We start from the raw sequence: 27,822 nt of genomic DNA on the forward strand, positions 1-27,822 counted from the left end.
ATTACTAATACGGTGAAGCTATTAGTGGGAGTGCAGTTAGAGGAAGGGGAAAGATGCTATTTTTTAATCCAAAGGGAATAACAGTGAATATTCTCTCAGATAAACGTCACTAAGGAGCAGGAAGTGGTAAGGTAGGGTAATCTACAGATAAAATAATAATACTATCCTCCCCCTATATGTCTTTTATATGTACTACACTGCATGAACATGCGTGCGCGCATACACGCACAAGCACACACACACTAACATCATCCTGTTTATTTATTTTATGTTTGTTAAATGATAGTTTAAAAAAAAGTAGCAATATAATAATTGTATCTTTGGCACCTTCTACACAAAATCAATTCACAACACGTACATAATAACGATATAATTAGAATGACATAACTAGAAATACAAATATATTATTTTGGCCTTTAATTAAGTCTCATATCATGGATTAAAATACCATCTGTTTCAACATATTCCTCAGGTATGTATTTTTAACAAGGAGTTTGGCTCCAACCAGCGGAGACAATAGTCAAAGTCAACGTGAACTTTATTGTCAAATCAGACCATGCAACAAGTAATTACACAGAGGAAATTGCGTTTCCCCATGCTCCAAATGTGCAAGTCCTAATTTACCACACAACATATAACATAATAGTGCACAAAGACAACAACAAATTAACACAACAACATATATAGACAGCAGAGGGCAAAGTGCAGTATAGCAGCATTGAGACACATATGTATGTACCGGTAAACATTATTTTGCATGTAAAGAGCATAGTACAGTCATTGATTGTTCATGGTATTTTCTTGAGTGAGTTGAGTAGTCTTGAAGGCCTGTGTGAAACAGACGTTGCTGAGTCTGGTAGTCTGGTTAGTAGCGCTTGGCAGATGGTAGGGGGGTGAAGAGTTTGTGTGCTGGTTGGGAGGGATCTTTGATGATGGCTGGATGGATGGCTGGGCTGATCTGGTGATCTTCTCTGCTGTCCTCACCACCCTCTGTAGAGCCTTCTGGTCCGCAGGGCAGCTGCCGCAGCAGGCTGAGAGGCTGCTGGTAAGGATGATCTCAAGAGCACCCCTGTAGAAGGTGGTGAAGGCAGAAGGGGGAGGTCAGTGCCTTGCTGTGCCTTCTTGACTAGGTAGGTAGGTGGTGTTGGTGGACCATGTCAGGTCGTCTGCACCCCCAGGAACTAGGTACTTTTCACAGACTCCCCTGCACTGCCGTTGATAGTGAGTGGGGTGTGTGGTATGTGTCTCTTCCTGAAGTTCACAGTTATTTATTTTGTTTAGTTGACGTTGAGTTGTAGATTATTGATGTCACACCAGTTGATTAATTTACGTACCTCCTCTCTGTAGGCTGAGTAGTCATCTTTGCTGATGAGGCCCAGCACTTTTGTGTCACCTGCACTTTTTATGATGTCTCACAGATCGACGACGTTCAAAATAAAAACCCCATGTTTCCAGTGTCATAAAAACAACCAAGAGGTTGTTAAATGTTTAGAGAGGCTGTAAAGGGTATCGCTCTGCCTGACTGCCCTGAGCTCCGACTGATCTCCTTTAAATCCCAAAGACACAGAAACATTACGGGCGGCTTTCATTACATTCTCTATTGAGGAGATAAACTTTAAAGCCTTCGTAGTTGTGGCTTTGAGACGCATTAGAGCTGTTCAATCAGTGCTTGTACTGCGATCAAAAGTGTCCTGATATTGTTGTTAAGAAAACAAAAAAAATACAGTTTCACACCGAAAGAGGACGGCAGTTTAATGTTAAAGGCAAAATGTTATGATATTATGAGCTCAGAAATGTATTGACCCGAGCTTCCACATTATAGCTAATTATAACTAGAGGTTGAGCGCGCGCAACGCTCGCGCGGAAACTCTAGTTCGATTAAAACAAGATATCTGTTTAGACGGACTTATCTCTCTGGGCCAGATGAGGTTGCACACGTCAGACATACATTATATACACAAATACAGTAATACTAGACACACGAAACAAGTCAAATATCTCCACGCTAAACTCACTGAACCCACCAAATGATAATTCATGTTTTTTGTTCATTCATGTTATTCCTTGCTTTATTCCTATAAGAGACACACAACAAACATACCTAACTACATAGAAGACAAAGAAAAGAAATGCATAAATTAACATATTAATGACATAATATATTTGTCCTGTGTGTGCGCCGCTAAAGACCCTGTGTAACAGAAATGTTAGTTCTTGTGATTGTCAGAGTAAATATTAGTGTGACCCTCCTGCCACAAATAGTAATAATAATAATTTCTTACATTTATCTAGCTCTTATCAAGGTACCCAAAGCGCTTTACAGTGAAGGAGGGACCTCACTAACTACCAACCAAATAGTACTACAAGTAGGTGTGTGGTAGTAGTAGTGGTAGTAGAAGTAGAAGTAGTGTAGTAGGGCTAGATGGGGCAGTATTGCTATTATTATTATTATTAATACTGATGACAGTGATGAAGTCCTATGAACTGTCACCTAGATCACTTCCAAGGAAGAGAGAGAGAGAGAGAGGTAGGGAGATGGAGAGAGAGATAGAAACGGATAGAGAGACGGACAGAAAAGGAGAGAGAACGTATTCATCACAGAGGTAGGTCGTTTTTCTTGGGTCCCTTTAGCAGCTGGGAGACATTAAGTGTTTCTCTCTAATCCCGGTGGGAACACGAGTCTCTGCTTCATACTCTGACTGGGATAATCCCTGCGCGGGTCCACAAGCTCACATCTCACTCTCTACCTCCGTTCAGTTCGGTGGAGTAGAGTAGACAGTAGAGATAGTAGGATAGAGGTATCAGTCAGTAGAGTGATACTAATACGAATAGATCAGTAGTAGAGTAGGGCTAGTGGAGTAGAGAGTAGATAATAGTGTAGAAGTAACAATGTAGAGTACAGTGAAGAGGTCCAATGCAGGTATCATTCAGTAACCCAGTAGAGCAGAGAGTATCTGGTCTTTTCCAGGCAGTGCCCGGTGAACTGGTTTTAATTCTGGACAGACACCCCCAAGGCCCAGTGTGCGTGTAGGTTTATTTGTCTGTGTGTGTCTGTTTGTGTCTGTTTGTGTTGGTTTGTGTTAAAATTTCATAGCGAATTTTGCACCCTTAGACAGGCACACAGATGTAGCTATTCCGCTGTACAAAGGCCATACACACTGTGTGCGTGTATGTGGTGCGACTGCTAATCTGCCTCCGAGCGAAGCTTCGCACACACACGCACACACGCGCACACACACACGCACACACACGCACACACAGTCACTCACCCACTCAATCGAAATTCACTTGCTCAACAACACACACCAGAAATTTGTGTTTGAGTGTGTGTGTGTGTGTGTGTGTGTGTGTTAGTTGACTGTATGTGCACAGCGCATGTTGATCATTTGACTGCAAACACGTGAAAGTGATGAGCTCCTTATAGGATTAGAGGGAGCATGCATGTGTGCTCAGTCCGCCCCGCCCTGTGTGTGTGTGCGTGCGCGCGTGTGTGTGCGTGCGCGCGTGTGTGTGTGCGTGCGTGCGCGTGTGTGTGTGTGTGTGTGTGTGTGTGTGTGTGTGTGGCCTGTGTGTTTGGTATGTTGAATTTAAATGAGTTATTAAGAAAGCTTCTCCATCTCTTTGAAGGAAGAATCTATGATCTGTCCTTATCAAACCATCTCCTCTGCCTTTCCTCTCTCCTCTTTTGTTTGTATTCCCAAAGCCTACTCTCTTCCTCCTCCTCCTCTTCCCATCCCTGCAGGGTTATCACGTTCTCTCCACAGGATTGAAACTCCTGATCTTTAACTCCTGCTGGGACTTCTATCTCCTTATCTTCCCTCCGCTCCTCTCCTCAGTGAATCTATTCGTAATAAGATCATTGCTTTGTTATAACCCAATCAACAGCAGGATTACTTTAAATCGAGTCAACTTAACAGAACCACGTTTCCTTTATAAAGATATACTTCATGTCCCTCATTCTCACACTCTCTCTCTCTCTCTCTCTCTCTCTCACTCTCTCTCTCTCTCTCTCTCTCTCTCTCTCTCTCTCTCTCTCTCTCTCTCTCTCTCTCTCTCTCTCTCTCTCTTTATATTTACCTTGCTCTTGCTCTTGTCTGATAAAATATCAAAAGTGAAAGATAAAAGATATATATGTATATATAAAGTACTAATATAAAGGTTCTCCCTCTCTCTCTGCAGAGAGCTTTGAGGTTTTGATGAAGCAGGCGGAGAACCGAACCAACGCCCTACTGCGTGAGTCCTACGCCAGCATGGCGGCTGGGAGCGCTGACGCCATGCGGGAGTTCTTCACCGACGTGGGCCTCTTCCTGCTGGGCTCCGAGCTCAGCCCAGACGCCTCCCTCCAGCGACTCCTAGACGGCCTTTTCCCATCGGTCTACGGTCACCTGATCGACCCTGGCCTCGGCGACATCGACTCCGGCTACGCAGAGTGCGTGAGGTCGACGCGGCGAGAGCTGAGGCCTTTTGGCGCGTCGCCGGGCATCCTGGCCAATCAAATGGCTCGGTCCGGCGCGACAGCTAAGCTCCTCCTCCAGGCGTTGCACCTGGGCATAGAGGTCATCAACACTACGGACCACCTGCAGCTCAGCCGCGAGTGCAGGCACGCCTTGCTCAAGATGCACTACTGTCCCCATTGCCAGGTCAGAGGTCACCTGAGCAGCACATGCAGGCCAGGTGTTGAGATCACCATATAACAATAGATATCATGAAGATATTTGGCTAGAGGTTTTCGGGTTACTATACGAGTATGTATATTACTATAGGTATGTTTAAACATGTTTGTGTATTCAAATGTATTTGTGTTCCTCAGGGTCTGACCCAATCCCAGCCCTGCATGGGCTACTGCCTCAATGTGATGCGCGGCTGCCTGGCCAGCGTGGCGGAGATAGACCCTCTCTGGAGGGATTTTGTGCGCTCACTGGAGGGCCTTTCGGCACGCATGCAGGGCCCCCAGGACCTAGAGCAGGTGCTCCTGGGGGCCCCTATGCTGCTGCACGACGCCGTGGCCTACGCTCAGGGCAACGCACCCTATCTTGCCGCTCAGGTGTGTGTGTGTGTGTATGAGTGTGTGTGTGTGTGTGTGTGTGTGTGTGTATTTTACAGTTTGATTTAATGTTTGTCTGTGGTCTTGCAGGAAATGTCTGCATTTGTGCCCTCACTGTTGGAAATGGCGGGAGTGTATTTCACAACATGCACGTGTATTTGACAATGTCTGGATGTGTATGTGTACCATGCATGTGTATTCACATGCTTGTACAGACACATACAGTACATATATTGTATAAAATAGATTAACTCTTTTAAACACGTGCACACAGGATTGTCTATATTTTATGTTTATGCGCAAATATCTTGAATTATCCACATTACTAAACGTATAGCTAGATACATATATATAAGCCTAAACATACATGCAAAAATACCTTACAACAAAACACCATCAATTTCACAGGATCTGGTCAGAAAGAGAATGAACAGCTCTATCTGGTGGCCATATATGGTCACTGAAATTGTGCAACAGTTTAAATTCAGACAACCGTGAATCAGCAACCATAACAGACCCAATCATATGGTAATTAGTGAGACACTCCAAACATACAAAGACCCTGTACAGCTGAAGGATAAATAGCCGGCTTCCTTCATTGGTGCAACAGGTACATCGTCTGTGTGGTCCTCGAATCAGAACACCCGGTCAGTCCGCCAGCAGCTGGAAGCCAATCAGCACTCCGTCCATCCCTGGGCAAATTCCGGCAAAAGAGAGAGGGGACACCCTGGCTGGGAGGAGAAAGTAAGTAGGGAGATAAGGGAGGAGAGGATGGGGAGAGAATGGAGGGAGGGAGTGTAGAGAGAGAGTATTTTTCCTATTTTTTTGATCCTTTTTAGTTGAAGTACAAACCTTTACAGCTGACAACCAATAAAATCATAAAAATCACTACCATCTAATTTTATATGAAACACTGAATATCTGAAACAAAATAATTGATATTTATGAATGTAATTCGAGAGTAATGTGAAGACATAACTTTCCAAACAGACAAAACCATTAACTGTTGCTGTGTTGCTCTAAGTTCTGAGCTAAAGCGTCTGTGTGTTATGACATATATCATATACATATATGTATAACCTCTATATCCCTACGTGCCAGGGACTTCCTGGGCAGTCTGCGTCAGTGGCGTGCGTACTACGGGGGTCTAGCCGACCAGCTCTGTGTCAGGGAGTTGGCGTCCGCAGACTCCCTGTCCTGCTGGAACGGAGCCGACGTCGTCCGGAGGTGAGTGGCCAAGCTCCTCATCATAACCACGACACGGTGACGTCGCAGTGACACCACCGTAGAATGCAATCACTGTGAGACACGATCAAAGCCGAATGACATCACAGTGAAAGAAAATGACGAGATCACACTCATTGTGAGTTGTGTAACACAGGCAGGATACGGTAGGTAAGTCTGATATTCTACACACTTTTGGCTTGTTTGATATAAAGATTATCCTTCCAAAATCAAAACAAATCAACACAAAAGACAAATTGGTTGTTGCAAACATGTTCCTGGGTTAAAAATGGTGAAGGGTACTACTATTTGTACACATACACACACCCACACTCACACCATCCTAGATAACACGTGTATGCAGCTGGGATGTTGATGGCTCCATTAGTCGAGCCTGGTGTAGATCTATGATGCAATCGCTCTGTCACCCGCGATGTCATTAGTCAAGGACCCTGTCGCTCGCCCTCGGAGCGTCCGTACTCTCTCTCACCTGACAGACGCTACGCCCCGGAAACAGAGGCTGCCAGTATCTGTCAAACCGAGGTGTGTATGTGTGTGGTCGACCAGTGAAAGATGAGGGTAGTGTGGAAGTTGTTTCAGAGCTCCTGGATAAAAGAGCGATGAGAGAGAGAGAGAGAGAGAGAGAGAGAGTGAGAGAATAAGTTGGGGAGGAGAGAGAGAGATTGATGGAGAGAGAGAGAGATAATGAGTCTAGAGGGAGGGAGAGCGATAGAGATAGCAGAGAGAGAGAATAATGGACACAGGGCTAGTGACAGAGAGAGATAGAGAGAACAGAGACAGAAAGAGAGTAATAGAGAAAAAGTGAATTAAACTAAAACTTAATTATTTAGGGCAGAGAGAGAGAGAGATGGACAGTGACAAAGAATAGGAGAGAGAAAGAGAGAGAGAGAGAGAGAGAGTGTTGTGCAGGGGGTGCTTGGTTGATGTGTGTGTGGGATTTGGGGTTTTCGGAAAGACAAGCATTCACACTAATCCGTCCCTCTGATCACATCTCCACCATGAACCGGATGTGGTCCTGATGTGCTTAAATGACCTTCCAAGACGTTAAAAATCCTTGAAGCAAATTCAGGATTACATCCCGTCCAAGAAATCGCGTTTAAAAACCTACCTCTTTTCCCAAGCCTATGACCTTCCCTACCCATAACCACCCTTATCCCTATCTACTATCACACTCCACCTTGCTTCTGTTCTCTGTTGTGCTGTCTTCCGCTTGTCCCCCCTGATTGTCATCTCCCAGTTTGTGTTTAATGTAAGCTTCTTTGGGTCACTGAAAAGCGCTATAGAAAATGAATGAATTATTATTATTATTATTAAGAATTACATCCTGAATGTGCTCATTGCACATCAATTAAATGAAATTAAATGAAATTAGATTCAATTTGATTCAATTATTTTTAGTCAAGTCAAGTCTATTCAAATCAATTAGAAATACGTTTATTGAAAAGGAAAATAATCATTGACATTGCCAAAGCAGTTATGCGAAACATATTTTTACCTCCCTGGTTCTAATCTTATCATCACCTGAGGCTGGTGGTTTTAATGCTGGGTTTTTGCAGGCCTCGGGCTCCAGAGTACAGAGGGGAATACATATCTGTGTGGCCTGTGGGGTCACGATCCTACCACAGCTACACCCACCTGCGGAGCTGGGGGTCACTGTTATCAGAAATCTTTTTCATGTTCGTTGTTCTATGGCCGTAGAGAGAGGTTATGTGAATTGTCTCTATAAAATGATTGTGACTGTTTGTGTGTTTTTCTTTGTGTGTGTGTGTGACTGCGTGTGTATGAGTGTTTTTGTTTGTGTGACTGTGTATCTTTGTGTGTGTGTGCGACTGTTTGTTTGTGTATTTTTGTTTGTGTGCAACTGTGTGTGTGTGTGTGTGTAACGAGGTCAGGCAAGGGCAGGTAGGGATATAGGGGGGTTCAACACACCTTCACATGTGGGTCTGGGGTAAACAAGGAGACACGTAGCAATCAGATAAGATCAAAGCAGAGGGGCTTTCATCTCAACACCCCCTGAATACTGATGGAAGCCGGGTACACATGCACACAGACACAAACGCACACACGCACACACATACAAACACAGACACACACGAACACATACACACACACACGCACACAATGTGTCTCTCCCGCCTCTCTGTTACTGTTTGCGTCCTTTTTCTCGCATACAAATGTGTGGGAGTGCGACGTACGACAAATGGCCGTATGAAACGTGCAGGAGGGCCATGATGACCTCATTTTCAGTTTGTACTGGCAGGCCTAGTTCACCCACGGCGACTCTAACTTTGGTTTAAGTCTCTTTGGTGGGACATGATAGAAGGTGAGCGGAGGGGACAGAGTAAAGGAGGGTAAGATTAAGGAAGGAATGTAAGAGCAGGGGAGGGCTGAAGAAGGGTAGAGTAGAGAATAAAGATTGAAGAGGGGGTGAGTGGAGGGGAAATGAGAGGAAGGATATTGCGTGAGAGACTCATTCTGAACTGTTTTTGTTGTCACTTGGAGACAAACTGCATCAATTCTAGATTTGTCTTCACTAACATAAAACAATCTCAATGTGTCCCAACAGATTACTGTTCAAAATGTATTGCCATAAACTCCTCTGAAAGGCTTTCACATTAAAGGTATATTTAAAATGATCGAACATATGTAAGTAAAAACTTTAAGGAACAGTAAGACTTTCTGATATTGGCCAATATGTTGCTCAGGGAGCTTAATTAAGCTTTGTTCACTGTGTTGAGGCTGGTTCTCTTCATTACCTTCTGGTTAAGCTAGGTTCTGTGGCCTTTGATTTTAGCCTGGTTCTGTTTATGACCATTTACTACCATTTGGTTAAGCTTGTAGTTGTTTATAACCATTTTGTTTGACTGGGATCATAGCGTTTGGTTCCGCTCGGTTTTGTTTATTTCCTTTAAGCCAGGCTCTGTTTATTACCTTTTAGTTGAGCTAGGTTCTAATTTACTACCATTTAGTTTACCTCGGTTCTCTTTATTACCTTCCGCCAGGGTCTGTTTCTAGCGTTTGGGTTGGCTTGGTTCTGTTTGTTACTGTTGTGTTCGGCTGGGTACTTCTCGGTCAGGTGCAGTATCAGGGCATGACTGCAGATCTAAAACAGGAGCAGCCTGTGGTTGAAGGACAGGGTAGGAAGCAATATGTCCCTGTCTGCTCCCAATGTTTACCACATTCCTTCATTCCTAGTCCAGCCGCCATGGATACACAACCTCCACACACACACAAACGCATGCACACTCAAACACACACACAAAACACACAAAGCACATAAGCAAACATACGAAAAACAGCATTTAGAGAAAGTGATAAACACAAAAGTACACACACACTCAAAGAGATTCACACACACACACGCACGCACGCGCACACACACACACACCCAATGCAGTTTGGCAGGCTGCCATATACTGCCCTGTTCCATCATTCCCCCTTCCCTCACACAAGCACCCAGGCAGGCAAGCAGGCATGCAAGCCGGCACACACAAACACGCACACACATGCATACACTCATGCATTCATGCACACTATGTCTATGTCTAATGTGCGAGTGACAGAGTGAATCTCAAATTGTCACAAGCTGTTTGGGTCTAACTGTACCCATGAAGCCTGTGTTGCCAAGACAACCGTTAGCAACCAGGATTCTTTAGAATGCCTTAATTAATATTGGAAAATCACAAGCAGGCCATCAATTAAACACCGTGGAAGATGTGTAGCTCGTCACAACAAGGATGTAGAGAATATAAATAGTTAGTACTATCATTAGTCAACATGCTCAGTTAAAACAAACAAAAGTAGTTGTAGTTTGTTGTTCTTTCAAAGGTATGAAATTTCTCCTGCTAGGTGTTGCTCATTAAAACAATAACAGAAGACGTAGTTTGTTGAGGTTGTGATTTAACGTGGGATCCTGGGAGTCACCACCATTGCAGGTGAAAATCAATCTGATGTCAGGCAGGAATCATGTTCACGGACAAGTTAATATATTAAAGTTGTATTCATGTTACTTTTTATCATGTTATGTCTTTTCATTCTAATGCAATTTAGTTATGTGGGGCAGCCCAGTGCTTAATCCTAATAGAAAAGAGCGTGTTGAACGTAGTTGTAACTTTATAATGTTACTGTACATATTACAGTGCTTCCCACTGAATTTGGTTCTATTTGTGGTGGTGTGTTTATTAGAGGAAACTATCGCAGACTTTCTTTAATCCAAAAAAAGCCGTCACAAAACGAATTTGCGTACACAAGAACTCTTTTGAGATTTAGTATTTTTTGGCATTCCTCAAACTGATATGTGAGCACCGGATTGGTTCTATAAATTAATTCGGCAAGACGTCTTCTCTATGGGGAGAATCCAACAACGATCCTTCCTCCCACGCAGGATCATGTTTGGATTCAGTGTGTGCACAGAATTTATTAAAAAAACGATCAATCGATGGCATCGCTCTCTCGGATTGACACATTTTTTATTATAAAATGAACCACCCAAGTAAAGTCTGTGTGGGAAACAGTGAATTAACTTGTTGGCTGACTTAAGCCACTTATACGTAAATTTGACCCCTAAATATCATATCATTGAATTAGGACTCTACTGGATTACTGTTTTCCTGATAGTTGGGGGGTAAATGGCATATGACACCATTGACATGCCACCAAAATGTAACGGGCCGTTACCGTGACTACAACTAAAGATTCCTCTGGGTTGGAACATTGTTGAAAACAATTTAGATATTTAAGTACATAACTCATAACTTATATACAAAATATATAACATAGGTCTAGTCGTTTATCAAATATTTGAATATGGAAAGCTTTCATAATATGCCTTTAACTTTTAAGGGCATCTCTCCAGAAATGAGTGTGAAGAACGTTTGGCTGTGTTAACAATACGGCTGTATTAATATTGCAGTCATTGCGTACACACCTGTGGTCTCCCGTCTTACTTGCGAACACCACACCCTTAATTAAACACAACAACAGATTTTTATTAATCCCCTAACGAGGTCAACCAAGCAGAGCTCTCTCCTTCACTGGGCGCCGGGTGTCACGTCCATCTGTTCTATCCATCTATTCAGAATGTACCTTTAATTAATAACGTTAGCAATGTGAGCCTGGTGTGGTAAGATAGGAGCTAAGAACCTCAGCCTCCATAAAGAAGTGTCAGTTTGTGTAAGTTACCATATTACCTTTTACGTCCCTGCCTTCTTAAATAACCTTAACCTTCACCCACCTCACCTGTATCGTCCGTTCTGTCTTACCTGTGTTCAAAGTTGCGCAGCTTCATTTTTGTTGTTTGGTGCTGGGTTGGTGGTCATTCAAGTAAATTAACTCCCTCTTGTCATTTTAGTATTTTGGAAACATTCTGACAATATTTATCATCACATTGGAGCCATTTATATATTCTACGTTGATTACTCAAGCAGAGGCGTATCCTATTTTGAGGGCTAAAGTTGATGATGTTCAAAACGTTTTTTGTAGAAACAACATACCAGAATCTGAGTTCTCTTCCCTCAGTTGATTTGGTGTTGTAGTACCGCCGTTCAGCCAGTGAGTGGGGCTAACAACATAGCACTGACTACTAGCTATAACCATGTTCTCATTTAATTCAGCCCAGCCTTATCAACAAGACACAATGTGTAATGCTAATGATTATGAAGCATAGGTGGATGTGATCAATATGCTTTCTGACAGCGAACAACAAAAAAAAGGTGTCAAATGTAAAAGGACTTGGCAGTCTATTAACTTACCCGACATTTATCTTATAGTGTACCTAGTGATGAGCTCTTTAAAGTTTAAATATACAGGGAACCTTAAGCATGCACGGTCAAATATATAATGCATCCATGTCCTTCCACTAACCTACGAAAGGGAAGACAGAAATGGGGGGGGGGGGGGGGGTGGAGGGAGATGTGTGAGAGGGAAGGGAGAGGGGGGGATTGAGAGAGAGATTGAACGGCAGGGGAATATGAGAGATATTGTCTCTTACTTTCTGTAAAAACGAATCCTGTGTAAAAAATGCATTGCAGTGAACATGGGAGGAGGGGTGAGGTAGAAGGTGAGGGGAGGAGGGGTGAGGTAGAAGGTGAGGGGAGGAAAAAAGGTGAGGGGAATTTAAGTCAACCCCAATATTGAAACTTAAAAGTACCTCAAAGGTACAATGAAGACCCAATAGTAGACTCCAAATCAAGGCTTTTATTAGTCTCTGGCGTCTCTCTCTCTCTCTCTCTCTCTCTCTCTCTCTCTCTCTCTCTCTCTCTCTCTCTCTCTCTCTCTCTCTCTCTCTCTCTCTCTCTCTCTCAGCAGAGTTAGTTCCAGACTTCTGAGCCAATAGTTGTCCCTACTTTCACTCGAAGGAAACACCTAACACAAAGCCAAATAAATCTTCAAAAACATTATTGAACATAGGGAACAGACAGCAAGGGGGGAGAGAGAGAGGGGGAGAGATATAGGGAGTACTTAAGCGTTTCAATTGGGGGTTTAGGTAGAGGGAGCGAGGGGAGGTTTTTAAGGACAGAGGAAGCTGGTGGCTGGAGATAAACTGCTTAACCATTTGAGAACTGAGAAGGTCCAATTCCAGGCCAGCACAACCTACATGGTTTTGGCCTGCACCGCCCTCACACCCCAAGTCCCGTGTGTGAGTCTAAGCTTGTGCTATTTGAGTTTGCATTCATGGCAGTGGGATTTATTTCCCTTTTATTCATACAATGAGACAACTTCCCTGTTTTTAGTCATTCAGGAGAAGCTGATGTTGTTGTGGTCCAAAACCCCACAAAGCCTGGGTGGTGTTTTGTTCAGCAGAGTGTTGGGACATTTCTGGATCCTGCAGTCTACAACAGCACAGCGGTCTGCTCTTCGCTGGTCAGTCCCAGTCCCAGTAGTCCATGATTGTTTCTTCTGGCCGTTTCCTATGGGCCATGCCAGCAACAAGAAAAATATAGTTGTTACGCCGAGTCCTTAGGTGATGTCTGCCTCAATGTGGCTTTTGTGTCTAGTTAAAATAGAAGCTTAGCTAACATAGTGAGGAACAAAGACGACAACCTCAGGTAAAACAAAAGTTGACAAGAACATACCGATGGTTGGTTGGCATACCGATGGTCGAGGTGTTTTTGGAAGTCTAGAGCTCTACCTGGGCAACAGTTGACTGCAGCGTCCGAGAGAGTTTAGCTTCCTTGAACACAGCATAATGCCACTGTGTGTGTAGGTGTGTGTAGCTATGTCTAGGCAGCAGCTAAATTTGATTAGAGCTTCAGAAAGAGGGTTAAGCTTCCCTGACACTAATTGTATAATGCCGGTTTGTGCTCATTATAACGCTCATGCATAACGATGGTACAATAAAGTATCACAAAGTGGCCGTGGGTTGTTACCATGGCGATAACACGCCCCCCTCTCTGAGAGGGGTTCACACCGAACTGTTAATTCGGGGGTTTGGACAATGCATACAGAGACAGGTCTTTAAGGGTAGGGTTACACAGTGATTACAGGCAGGTCATTAGGGGAAGGGGTTGGACAGTGAATACAGAGACTGGTCATTAAGGGTAGGGGTTAGACAGTGTATACAGACAGATCATGAAGGGAAATGGTTAGACAGTGAATACAGACAGGTCATTAAAGGTAGGCATTGGACAGTGTATACAGATAGGTAATTTAGGAAAGGGGTTAGAGAGTCGATACAGAGAAAGTTCAGGGCAATTTCAATTCCAGGTTTTTAAAGCTGGGCCTCAGTCGAGATTTTGACTAGGATCAATCTTTACCACTACCAAGTTGATTTAGGGTTTTGTTTTCCTTAAGGGGCAAGGATAGGGCATATGAATCTTATTGTAAGACGCCTACTGCTAGTCTGTGGAAGACGGCGTTGAGTGGGAGCTCGTTGGTGGCGGCTCATGAATCAATTCTCAGCAGCAGGGGTTGGCTGAGGAGGACAAAAGATATTTGAGATGTCTTGGATCACCTCCAGCCCCAGTTGAAATCTGGCTGTCCTTGTCTGTTACTAAATGGGGTCTCATGCTTTTCGTTTACTTAGAAGGAAACACCAGTCAACAGTCAGCCGTCGCATCCCACGCTCATTGTCATTTGAAAACGCCAGTTCTTGTCTGTTATGGCAGGGAAGGCTGGCAAAAAACTAGCGCGTCTTCACACCGTTCTCACAGCTTATCTCCCGGCTACAGGCATCTGACAACGTGTGCATCGCTCGTCAATTCTGCTGTTGTGATTCCTAAGTTGTTCGTTAAGGAAACATGGCTCCCATTTGCCGACACAAAGTGGAGAATGTAGTTGACGTTAACAATTCATCAGCAAACGTTTAGTTGGTGGTTTTCGACCCATGCTCTCTTGTTCGGCGGAGTACTGCATGGCTGTAGGTAGTAAGCATGTGGGGGAAGAGAGTAGGTTAGAGTTCCTGCTCGGCTCTCTAATCTTGTTCATTATTTAGTTTGAGTTTTACCGGGAAAAAATATGGATACATAAATTATAAGGAAAGGGAAAGGAAATTCAGCATTGTGTGTCATTTTGTTGTGTGAATTGTTTTAAAATGTTGCCCACTGTCAGGGGCCGCGATCAGTGATGTTTATCAGGGTCTCTATTTCAGAGGCCTTCTATCAGAGGTCCTCTATGGTCCTGGGCCATACGTACGCTAAACAAAAATAACCCCTGTGCAATACATAGACAACCACATAATCGCTCACCACTACCTCTGGACATTCCTCATCTTGCTTACCTTCCTGGACCTGCTGCTATTTAGATATATGTGGGCAGAAGGCGTTGTTGTCTGGGAGGGAGGGGAGGGTGTAGGACACTTTAATGTGCCTTAAGTGGAAGGCAGGGGGAGGGGTTATTGGGCTTATTGTTGTTATTGTTGTTATATATTTATTAATATTTCTTACTGCATTCTATTTATTTATTTATTTAAAAAAGCACTGAACAAGATCTGCACCTTAATTTCGTTGTGTAAATACTTTGTATTTAACCCAATGACAAATAAAGATTCTAATTCTATAAGGGACCTCTAGCAGGGGCATCCACCAGAGCTCTCTACCAGGGGTCTCTATCAGAGGCCTCTATCAGGGGCCCTCTGTATGAAGACAGCTTTCAGAGTCTATATCAGATGCCTCTATCAGGGAACCTCTATCAAGGGCCCCTCTTTCAGAGGGCCTCTATCGGAGGTCCTCTGTCAGGCCTTTATCAGCTTCTATCGGGTAGCCCCTGTCGGGGGGGCCTCTATAAGGGACGCTCTATTAGCGGCCCTCTGTCCATGCCCCATCAGTGGCCTCGTCATCACCACTGTTGTGAACCAAGCACACCTCTTAGCTGGGAGACCTGGACCACAGCCAGGTGTGAATCTCTTCTCATTAATCTCCTGAAGCTCAGAGCGGCACCAGGGTCTCCGGGCTCCACTGTGATTCGTCTAGAGCAGCTCTTTCCTCTCTGTGGCCGGAGACTATAAATGTCTGACTCGACAATTGGGCCCGCATTCCCCTGGATGCCCAGGTAGAGGGCCGTGCTCTCTCATCATCGCCCCTGTAATGTTTTCCTGTGGTTACTATGGAAACTGAGGTGGCCTTATTAAAAAAAAGCTCGGTTTCACCTTCTTGGAGTGCCCTTTACCTGACAGCAGAGATGAACGATCCGGAGAGGCTGGGAGGAAACACAAACAGCTCTGCCCAGCGGCCCTGCTTATTGGTCCACTGCTGCAAGCCCTTATTTACCTTAATGCTGAGGGGTTATGTGTGTTTGTTTGCGTGTGTGTGTGTGTGTGTGTGTGTGTGTGACTGCCAGAGAAAGAGTCTGTGTCTATGTTTGTGGGTGTGTGGGTGTGAGTGATGGTGGATGTACCGAGTGTGAGACAGAGAACATTTGTGAGTGTGTGTGTATGTCTGGAAAATGTGGTGTCTGTAGGACGAGCATATGCCAGTGAGTACGTTTTTGTGATTTGTGTTTTTGTGAGTGTTGTGTGAATGGAGTGTATGTGTGTGTCTGAGTGTGTTCATGCCTGTGTGTGCTTGTGTATATGAGTGTGTCAGTGTTTGTCATGGGAATGTGTTTGTGTGTATGAAGGTATGAGTGTGTATAAGTGTGTACATGCCTGTGTGTGTGTGTGTGAGTGTGAAGGTGTGTGTGTTTGAGTTTGTGTGTGTATATGAGCATGTGTGTGTGTGTGTGTGTGTGGGGGGCGGAGCAGGACGCTGGTTGCTATTACTCAGCACACCGCCCATCTCCAACCTTGAAACTAGCTGCAACATATCAAGAGAAGAAGATAAAAAACTTTTTCCATCCTTCCCCGCTGCCGTTGCCTCTACAGCAAACGTCCGTGATGACGTAATACGTCACCTTCAAGCTGACGAAGGTGACGATGTCATACGCTCGCCATCTGCTCCGTTCCACCCCAATGCTGTTGGGCAGGAAGTGGGTGGAGCGGACGGACTGGGGTACCTGGTGATGACCAGATCGCCACGCCCTATCCTTCTGCTGAACACCCAACCTCCCTCCCTCCCGCCCTCCCTCCTCCCTCCCTCCGTCCTCCTCCCTCCCCCTCCTCCCTCCCCCTCCGTCCTCCCTACGCTGCCTGCTACCAGCTTCCTAGCAGCGCGGTGGGTGAGCGTTAGCTGTGGCGGTTATGCTGCTAGCAGCCCGGCTTCTGATTCATCTCACATCTTTGATATCGACTTTCAAAGCAGGAGGATTGAAGTCTAACATTTCCTGGGGCCTTGATCCTACAATTCCCATGAGACCTGGTGTCACGCGACGTGTGATGTAACCGATGTGTGATGTCAGCGCCAGTGGCTGTCTGATGTTGTGCAACTGATGTTGTTTAACTGTCTGGTACACTTCATTCATTTTGCGCATGTTTTGATTCACTGTGATACTTTAAAACTCAAACCAGATTTGAGGGAAGGATAGCTGTAGGAAACAAACCCGAAGAAGAGATTGTTTCTGTTTCTTCAAATATGACAACTTTATCGTCCTGGCATCATATCATCATAGCTATCATCAGAACAATACAACAATATGTCTTCCTGATGACATAACAACATAATCATCACATCAATACTTAATCATCACAACATCATAACTAACGTGGCAGCTATGTTCTTATTTTGTGCCTAGAAGAGTACTGTGTCTCTTTTTGACGAGAGAGAGAGAGAGAGAGAGAGAGAGAGAGAGAGAGAGAGAGAGAGAGAGAGAGAGAGAGAGAGAGAGAGAGAGAGAGAGAGAGAGAGAGAGAGAGAGAGAGAGAGAGAGAGAGAGAGAGAGAGAGAGAGACTACTCTCAAGAATTTGATCTTTATGATGCTCCAGCGGTAGTGGGGAGGGGGCAGTAGTGGAGGAAGATGAAGAAAGGCATAGATACTTCCATGGTTGGCTAGACATCATACTAGTTGATGCAGCTCAACCATCTGCAAAGGTTTAGAAGCACGTGCCACTAGCTCAGCCAGTAAACCACTGCAGTGTCTGGAAGCCGTGAGATATACCAGAGACTGCACCCGGGGCTTTGGGTACCCACAGTAACCCGAGAACTCTGGTCTGCAACAAAACCCCACAATCCAGATCTAGCAACAGCCAATTTCAGATCCATGTCATTAAGTATCAGTTAGGTGTTGAGGGACGTCTTTCTTAAAGGGACACTGTGTAATATTTTACGTCATTTATTACCTCAAATCAACGTATTCATTCATAAATAAGTCCTCATTGGTGTAAAATGATCTCTGCCAAAAATCTCACTTATCCTCCTGAGCGAAGAATAATTAATATGTAGTAACATAAGACAGGTAAGCTTCATGGAGGCTTCCATGTTCTTCCGGTCTATGAACTGCCGAGAGGGACAAAAATCACTACGTGGTACAGGATATGCAAACGCATTTTCACTCTGAGCCAGCGTAAATGATGAATGAAATAATTCACTATCTTGCTCGAGAAGTAATTACTCATACATCATTAGCTTACACTAATGATTCAATGCAGTTTGAAATTTGTTTGAAATAACGAACCTCATCATCACTTGAATGACTCGATGAGGTAGTATTGGATGTCATGTCACAGCTTCTTGGCACATACTGCCCACCATAGTTTTTGAACAAGCGAGCACTATCAGTTTGAATGCAATATACAATTGTACCACTAGATGGGAGTAATTTTTACACAGTGTCCCTTTAAGGATGCCCATAGGTAGACTGTTGACATTGGAGAGTGGGAAACCCTAAAAAGATAGTTTACCGTCATCACATTTTGAGTGGGCATAGAAGGTTCTCGTGATGAGTCAAAAAAGATAAATTGATCGCTGACCATTTCCTGTTAACTATAAAAAACGTTTACAGTTCATAGACCGGTTTGTCTTCTACTTTCGTCTGTCATTCTCTGTCTCTGTCTGTCACTTGCCTTTGAACCATTGAAGGATAACAGAAATAGTAGCTCAGAATTTGACATCTTTATGTCATCATGGATTCAGAATGTTGACCAAGCACGACCAACCCAGCTGACCAAAATCGGGTCGATACATCCTGTTCGTTGTGTGTTTACATGAAACCACCGCCGTGCGTCAGAGAAATTGGCTGATGCTGATAAATCTATCGGATGTCTTGTCTGCTTTGATCTTACTTTCTGGTTTGCATGCCTTTAGAATCACTAACCAGCTGATCTGAATGATCAAGATGCATGCGGTGAAGTCTAAATAATTATTATGAAGGCAGTGCCACCTCATGCAAGTATTCATAACAAGCAGTGAAAAGGTACTGAAATGAATTGATGGTGTTTCTGTGGAAATGCTCAAAATCAAAACAAACTACACAAGAAGAACAAGAAATGTATTGAGAAAAAATAAATATAGGAGACAACCTGCATGTGCACCCAGACATGCAAGGTCTTAAATGTGCATGAGGGCGACTACGCGTGCTGTGAACTTAGACTTTAGACTGAGGGACGTACATTCTCAGTCCAGCAGGAGTTGACCCGAGAGGTGCGTGCAGTGGTCTATTAAAAAAAAACACGTTGATACTGTAAGTAATATGTTTGCCCGTATTTTAGGAATTGGCCACAAAAACTAGGTAGGCTACATGTAGTGCTTCCCTCCTCTGGGGAAAGTGGAAACATAAAGGGAATCCTAGGCCGAGTGGGGTCGATACAATGCAGTTAGGCCAATCCTTTTGCCATAACCAGGCACGTTTATCCCAACCTGTCAGCTGCAGAACTAGCAAGACCAAGTGCCTTCTTTACCTTAATGCTAAAGCGTTTGGAGATGTTTGCTTCCTTTTTTTCTGCGCTCAATTTTGCAGGTGATGGATGCTGCGAAAGTGAAGGGTTTCCTCTGCTGAATCATGAGAAGAGGCATTGCGATTAACGATGTTTTATGCCTGCTCTTTGAGTTGCAAATGCTGGAGAACTGGCGTAGTGGTGGGCTCTTAGCTGCGACCTAAGTTAGGTTGCAGGTCGTAGGGTTTAGCGCATGGGAATCCTACGCATGGCAACAGAGGAAGCAGAAGATTGTTCAGTGTATTGGACACCTCGAATCTGCCATGAATTAGCTGAGCGACTGTCAATTGCTGAAATCTGCAACGAGTCTCAATGAAAACAAGAGGGATGAGCGTGAATGAGAGATGTATATGTGCACTTCGCGTTGGGGCTTTATTGTACTTCTGTTTATGTATGATGGCCTGATTGGTCGAGAGTTAAAGGGGAGGGGCCTGCGATGACGCGATGGTAATAGAACCCAGACATAGATAGACGAGACATGACGTCAAGAAATGACGTCATCCTGTAGTTACATTATAGTATAACTGCCTATTCCTTTTTGGAAAATAATGTTGCTTTTTCCATTCCATCATGCATTTTCCATTATTGTTTAGTGTTTTTTTTTTTTTCTAAATATACACACTGGGAGCATTAGCAGTGTTGCTGACCCTTTCTTTCCACTGTTTCCTCCTGGCCATGGTCTTTTTTCAGTTATAACAAGTGGCGCTGGCACTCTTTGCTCAGCCACTGCGTGTGTATTTATCTATTTTCTACCATTTGCTTATGCGGTTTTCTGCGAATGGTCCTTAAGAGGATTTAGTGGTACACCTAGAGTCAAAGGTTGGGAACCATTGACCTAGAGACAAGGTGAACATTTTACATTTTTAGCTTGTAATGAAATCGATAGATATTACTCAAATGATTATTTTTGGGTTGTATCTTCATTGTTGAATACGCAGTGGCTTAAGACAAAATTGTCAGCTTAATAAATGTAATGTAATGTCACCCCCTATCTCGGCCTAGCCTGCTTTGACAAAAATGAAACATTTCGGACACCATTGAGCCTAAAATATTCAATATTCAATATTTTACCTAAAACACAATGTATATTTAAACAGTAACCTGGTTATTGTTTCACTGTCGTGACCACCTCAGTTTATTTGAGAATGGGTCCCAGTAGAGGCTCTCCTCGTTCTTAACAGTCTCGTCTTTTACACCATTTTAAACTCACAAATATAATCATACCTGAAGGGACAGACACATCTTGGAGCAAGATTGTTACATCTTGTTCCGCTACTTCTACTGCGTTGATTTTAGTGATGCGGACAGATTTGGATGTCCGCGTCTGAGAGACGGTTTAGCATTAAGGACACTTGTATAACGCCATGGTGTGATGTGCATTTCCGACACAACATCGCTCATTATAACTCCCAGAATAACGACAGTACTAAAAAGAAAAATATTGTAGACATGGGGATAACACATCCTCCTCCTTCCAAAAATGTGTGTTCTCTCTGTCATGGCTATGGTAGAAACATGCTCTTGCTCTCGCTCTATATGTAGACAGACAGGGCTCATTCTAAGATAAGGAAAACACAATGAATCTTATTTCATGGGCTTAAACACTAAATCAAACATACATATTGAATATTATATCCTATTTTTGCCCAGTCCTCCCCGCAATATGCTTAATTCTACACACTGCACCTTTAAACTGTATTTTGTTCACAAATTACATGTGAACAATTTGAGAGACATATTAATTTAATGTCAAGACTGGTACTTTTTTAGTTTTATGAACAAATTAATTATAATGAATCAAGCAGTTGTGTCTATGTCTTAGAGTACCATATTAAGCGCTATATAAATTTAATTTATTATTATTATTATTATTATTATGTGTGTATGGCGATGTGCGTCAGACACAAAAATACACACACTTATGTGTGATGGCTAGTCTTCGTTGATAATAAAGCCTTAAGAGACATATATACATATATTTTTTCCTCCAGACAGACATACACAATTATATCCACAAGGATCAATTGAGTTTGACAGTTTGCTTCCTTATCTCAATAGGTGTCATGGAAATATCAATCATAACTATAATATACAATTATATAGAAATTATATTAACCTTGTTTATATAATTACTATCACATTCAAAAGAACTGTATACATTCTCCCTGTGTCTTAAGATACATCCCTTCCTCTCTCTGACTGAGAGAGGTTAAGATAGTTCACATTTGCGTTCGTACCAGAGCCAATAAGGCCCCGTCCACCCGGAGCCGATTGTTTGGTGAAACCGCATAAGTCAGGTGCGTTTCCGGTGCCCGAAACCGCACATTTCTGAAACCACGTCTCAGGGTGGTTTCAAATCCATCCGGACCTATGCGGTTTCGTGTTAGGATTCGTGTGGACGCCTGAAACGCAAACGATGACGTCCTTGACGGATTCCTTGAACCCACCCGCTAGGTTCTATGCTTCCAGCAAAGCGCTTCTATCTGGCAACGCTGGGTTTGGATGGCGGTTCGAAATGCCTTTTTGGGCTTTCCATCTGATGTTTTCTTGTATCTTGCGTAGAGGTGGTCTCGCTTCTTTTTGTGTTGCACAGGTGGGCCTTTGTGTCCTTCGTCGTGCGAGTTGTTTTCGCAGGGTTGTGAAGGATCCTTTAAACAAGGCCCAGGCTCCCGGCGGCCACTAAAGATTCAACGTCACATGTCTAGAATAGGGGTCATAACCCCCGGTTACATGATGTTGTACAAACATGGCCACCTAATCATCTCCTGGTCTCTCATTGGATTGAAGCATTCCTCACCTTTCAAATAGAGGTGGAGTGATAGTAGTGTGATATCCCTCACAGCACTGTTATGGAGTGCGTGTGTCTTGAAAGGGCTATTAAAACCAAATGGGTTATGGCTATTATTATAATTTATTTATCCCATACAACCTAAGGAGACGCATTGTGCTCGAGCAGGCCCTCTTTCCTCTGGCCACCGGAAAGTTATTCTGTGTGGAGAACTCTGTTCCAATTCTGCCTTCACATCAATCTGTGCCGGTCGTGTGTGACTGGCACACTCTCCTGCGAGGGCAGCGCCACCTCCAGCACCTCCTCTCCTGGCCCCGCGCGTGTGATTTGTGAGGTCCTGCTGGTAATGACACATGCTGTGGAGCATAATGCATTTACACCTTGTGGAGTGCCATTAAGCCACACTTTAGCATCAATCATGTAGTGGAATTGGAGGAGATTTCGTTGCCGTTAAATATGAAAAACTTTTTATACCACAAAGAAAGTTTGACAGTGTCGCTTGGATGTGGCTTTCGCTTCGTTCATATAAAAAAAAAAAATGGATCAATGACTCTCACTCTATCTCCCTCTCCTCAGTTCACCTCGCCATCTCACCTCTCAAAAGACGACCAAAGCTTACGGGCGCTGGGTTCTTAATGCGGCCCCCCACCAGCTGGGCGACGTTAGAGTTCCCTCGAATTGGTTTTGTTTGACTTGATTTGTATCATTTTTGTAGCTTTAAATACAGCCCCTTGGTCATTTTAATTACTAACTGTACATTCAAAATCATTTTCTACTCAATCTCAAAGGTTTAACAACTGCTTTCGCCTTCTCGAGAGTTTGTTTCGCATGTGCTGCCTCGTCTTCTTCTTTCTTGGTGGAGAACCAGCGCCACACATTGGCCTTGAATGTACTACAGCGTTTCTACAGCTCGATGTGTTTTCGCATGAGTCCGTCTTTAAGGAGTTATTCCTGAAACGCAGCTGAGGAAAACGGAGGGGAAAAGGTAGTTTTCGCCCGTGTGGACGGGGCCTGATATAACTCTGAGGCAACAGGTGTACAGCCTCACCCAGCTCCAGATTCCAATCAGCCTCGGTGGGGCTGGTTAAACCAGCCATCATCCACATATACTGCAACATACATAACCATCAACCAACCAGCTGACCTCTTTTCAAGGCTAATTTTCGCAGTTAACCGTTGCCTACAGTGAGAAAATTAGATACAGAAGTCGTTTGTATGCTTTGGGTTATGTTAGATTTCACAGTACAGAAAATGGAGCTAGCTTGTCACGGCAAATCATACATCTTCTCTTTCTCCAGTTTCAGTTGGACAACGCTTCGCAGCAGCACATTATATTTACTCCCCCAAACCCTCTGCCCTCTAAAGGGCTAAATCTCCCAGAACCCAGAGGGAAGGAACACAGGCGAGGGATCCCGCCTTCCATGGACGATTGGATGGGTAGCAGGGCCTGCATATGCAGACTATAATGGTAGCATCAAACAAAAATAAATTAAGGTTAAGTAAGATCAAGTTTTTGTGTGTAGAACAATTTCTTATAAGATCTAAAACATGTGGTTGCAGATTTGGTCGACTTTGTGTCTACTATATTTGGTTTAGTTTTCTTCTAATCGAATAGTGAGCAATCTTGCTAGTGCAAAATCCATTTCCCAAATATGTCTCTTGGATTCTCAGACAGTTTTATTTTTATTTTAATCATTTTATTCCTTGTGTTTGCCCCGCTGAAACACTTTTGTATTGCATCTTTGCAAATGGTTCTTTAACTGAAGTCTGATTGATGCACGGCATGGCCGTGTTCTAAGGCCTGCTGGTATTTCTTGCCGTGGTTTCACCATCACTTGATTGACAGTTCCCTGTCGACAGTGTTTGGAGGGGAAGGGAGGAAAGGCAAGCAATGGAGATTGGAGGTGAGCGTTGGATAAGATCAGGTGACCTTCCTGAACCGCCCAGCCCATCAGTGTCAATGGATCCCACCTCCCCTCCCCCGCCCTTGCCCTGCCTTCCCTTATCTTTACACATCTTGCCTTTATTTTCTCTCTCTCTCTTTCTCGCGCTCTCTCTCTCTCTCTCTCTCTCGCACTTTCATCCGCTTTGTCAGGCTTCTTTTTCCCCTAGACTTTCTCTTTTTCCCTCCCTCTGTCACTCTAATGTTCGCTCTCCCCCCCCCCCCCTCCCCACCCCCCTCCCTCAATTTCCCTCTCTCTGTCTCTGTAAGTCGGCAGCCTGTATCAGATCTGAGGTAATTTACTGCTGGCGATAAGACAGAGGAGCCCAGTTGTTTCTGACAGGGCAAACTGAAGCCCGGGGAGACCAAACCGGAGGTGAAATTCAGTCGGTGGATGGGATGGAAACATAGGGGCTTATTAATGTGGAAGCCCCACAAAAGGCAATCGGTCCTGATGAAGCGTGTCTATTCGGACTTGCAGGGGGGATGGAGGGACGTAGGGATGGGCGGTGCGCCCGTCTTCTTGATTGTTAGAGGATTGACCGAGCAGACAGAGCCAGGCACAAAGCGCATGTTTGTCTCCTCCTTCGCTCCGAAGCAACATTTAATCACACAGGGCTTCTGCTGCCTCTCAACCCATCAACTGGGAACATTCTCCTGTGTTTTGTGTGTGTGTGTGTGTGGGTGTGTGTATGTATGTGTGCGTGTTATACGTGTGGGTGTGTTTGTTTGTTTTGTTGTGTATCTTGTATGTTTTTTTGCACGTGAGTGAATGTGTGTGTGTGTGTGTTTGTGTGTGTGTCCGGGGAGGTTCTGATCACTCCTGATGGTACAAGCTGAGGCCCGTGAAAAACATACATTATACAGACATACATTACATAGATGGCACAGAGAACATAAAATACAGAAGATTGTGAGATTGTCGCATTGTATATATAAATATATTTTACTATACAGCATGTAAGGCATTCCACAGTTGCATTGTTAGATGTCTTTATCCTCATCTCTTTTTGTTTCCCTTGGTTGAGCACCTTGTGTAAGCGCTTTGTCCCAAAAGGAGCTCTATAAATAAACTTTGATTGGTTGATTAAGTTGAATCGTGAATCCTACGTGCTATTTAGTAAATAACACATGCCTCTTCGTCTGAGAGAGGGAGGAGATGTATCATCGTTCTCTGAAACCTCTGAAAGCTGCTGGGGCGTGAGCGCGCCGCGGCAGCGGTCATCCCCCTCAGGAAAAACCCTTCTGGACGACCAGGGAGAAAGATGAAGCAGCCCTTAAATCAAGACACGCCCGGCCCAAGAATCAGCCCAACAGCAGTGGGAAAAGCGATGGGAGTGTCTGGGCAGCATAGGAAAGGGCTATCTTTTCAGCTGAATGAAGAGGTGGCGGAGATAAGGGCGAGCGGCAGGCTACACAGGCGAGGGGCGAGTGAGAGAGAGAGAGAACATTGGCTGCATCCAAACAAACAAACAAACAAACAATCAAAATCCCTCTCTCTAAAAATGTCATCTATCTCATTTATCAAACAGACATTTGAGATTGTTCACACAGAGCGTCTGGGCGCTTATTGATGAACTCTGTAGTTTAATGATGTCGCTGTGATGGTTTTAATTCTTCGTGATTTACTTATTATGATTTTAAACAATAAACTAGTAGTGCACTAGCAGTTGTCTGGTATGGATGAGAAAACGTATCGTGTGAGATTACAGCGGAGATACCCTGCGTGTATTTCATTCTAATTGAAAAGGCTTTGCTGGCATGGAATACATTAGTTACATTACCAAAGCACAAAAAAGCACAAAATAACACCGGCCTTTCTTCACCACAGCGTTTTCAACGGTGTGGTGAAGGTTTTAAGATCCGTGACCTGATCTAGGCAGCTGGTCATGCTGCCTGTGAAAACAAAGCAGCTACCAAATAGGGCTGTAGACAACAACATATTTTTGGATTCAAATTATAGCATTCAGTTGATATAACTGCTTCAAGTCAAATAACAACATAAAATCACAAACACTTTCCTCTGCACATACTTTCTAAGCATATAGCGGACTGGAGTAGGTCTTGAAACTTGCAGCCCTATGTGCTGATCCAATTGTGACCCCAAGAATCTAAATCAATTCAATCTGAGACACAGAAAGAGTCTCTACCCTAGCATGAAATATCAACATCTCGATTGATATATTTTCTGTGAGTGTGAAGGACTAACCACTCAGGTCAGTCACCCCCAAGGCTGAAGGGAGGCACAACTTGTCCTTCATGTTGAACTAATTACACTCATAAGATTTGACACAGATGAATAATTTAATAATTAGACTTCGGAAACCAAACCTATGCTCATTGAGAGACCCACTCTGGACCCTTGTTTCTTTTTCTACCCAAGGGCAAGGGCATCCGGTCTCGGACGTGCGGTATAGTAAGAATGATGTGATACAACTTTTATCACAGACTCACTCACATGCACACACACATGTTATTCTTTGAGTCCACGCCGTTTATAATGAACCTTTTTTTTACTGTTTCTGATATTGAGGACAATAGAATACGTATAATGTTGTAAATGCAATTTGTATTTGTATTAATTTGCATCGCTTTTCCTCACAGTACATGTTCTACTCATTATGAGATGGATCTAGACATATCATATTACTATCCATCAACTATCCATCCCTCCTAATAATCTACCATCCCTGGTTGTCTTGCTATTTGGGATTAATCTGCGTATCTGCAGCCAAATATCCAGTAAAATCATGGGTCTTTAGAGTCCATACCTGTTGATACCAGACCCAGAGAGAGCAGAGAGATAATTGTAATCAATGTTGTGTCATCATGTTTAATATTCGTATTACGCAGGTGATATGACTAGTTCTATGTCTTACTGCCAAGCCGCTGACATTCAGGACAAACGAGCATTATTCACTTTCAACTGTTACACCCTGACATAAATATGGCTCTTGGTTCCCTGTTGGAAGGGCAATGTGTTTTAGCTTCTGCATGTTTTTTGAAAAAAGACAACAATACAACAATACACTATAATCTGGAAATGGAGCAGGACAGAATGCAGAGAGCCATCAATTGTCCACTCCTCCATCTCCTCCTCCTGCCTCTCCTCCTCTCCTCCTCACTCCCTCCACCTTCTCCCCACCTCCTCCTCCCCACCTCCTCCCCCTCCCTATCCTCCTCCTCCCCTCCTCCCCTCCTCCCCTGCTCCTCCCCCTCCCTATCCTCCTCCTCCCCACCTCCTCCCCCTCCCTATCCTCCTCCTCCCCTCCTCCCCTCCTCCCCTCCTCCCCTCCTCCTCCCCCTCCCTATCCTCCTCCCCCTCCCTATCCTCCTCCTCTCCCCCATGACCTCCTCCTCCCCCTCCCTATCCTCCTCCTCCCCACCTCCTCCCCCTCCCTATCCTCCTCCTCCCCTCCTCCTCCCCCTCCCTATCCTCCTCCTCCTCACCTCCTCCCCCTCCCTATCCTCCTCCTCTCCCCCATGACCTCCTCCTCCCCCTCCCTATCCTCCTCCTCCCCTCCTCCTCCCCACCTCCTCCCCCTCCCTCCCCTCCTCCTCC

General features: G+C 44.1%; 1 protein-coding gene across 2 annotated transcripts in view; it reads left to right on the plus strand.

Moving 5' to 3' along the window:
• Window positions 1-27,822, plus strand: part of gpc5a (glypican 5a) — a 117,659-nt gene that overhangs the window by 16,455 nt on the left and 73,382 nt on the right. For both annotated transcript variants that reach the window (XM_030376937.1, XM_030376938.1), the window contains 4 exons: window positions 4,180-4,640; window positions 4,811-5,044; window positions 5,655-5,788; window positions 6,146-6,271. In XM_030376937.1, coding sequence (XP_030232797.1) covers window positions 4,180-4,640; window positions 4,811-5,044; window positions 5,655-5,788; window positions 6,146-6,271 — 955 coding nt within the window. The remainder of the gene's footprint in view (window positions 1-4,179; window positions 4,641-4,810; window positions 5,045-5,654; window positions 5,789-6,145; window positions 6,272-27,822) is intronic.

The sequence above is a fragment of the Gadus morhua genome, chromosome 14 (genome assembly GCF_902167405.1).
Source record: "Gadus morhua chromosome 14, gadMor3.0, whole genome shotgun sequence".
NCBI lineage: Eukaryota > Metazoa > Chordata > Actinopteri > Gadiformes > Gadidae > Gadus > Gadus morhua.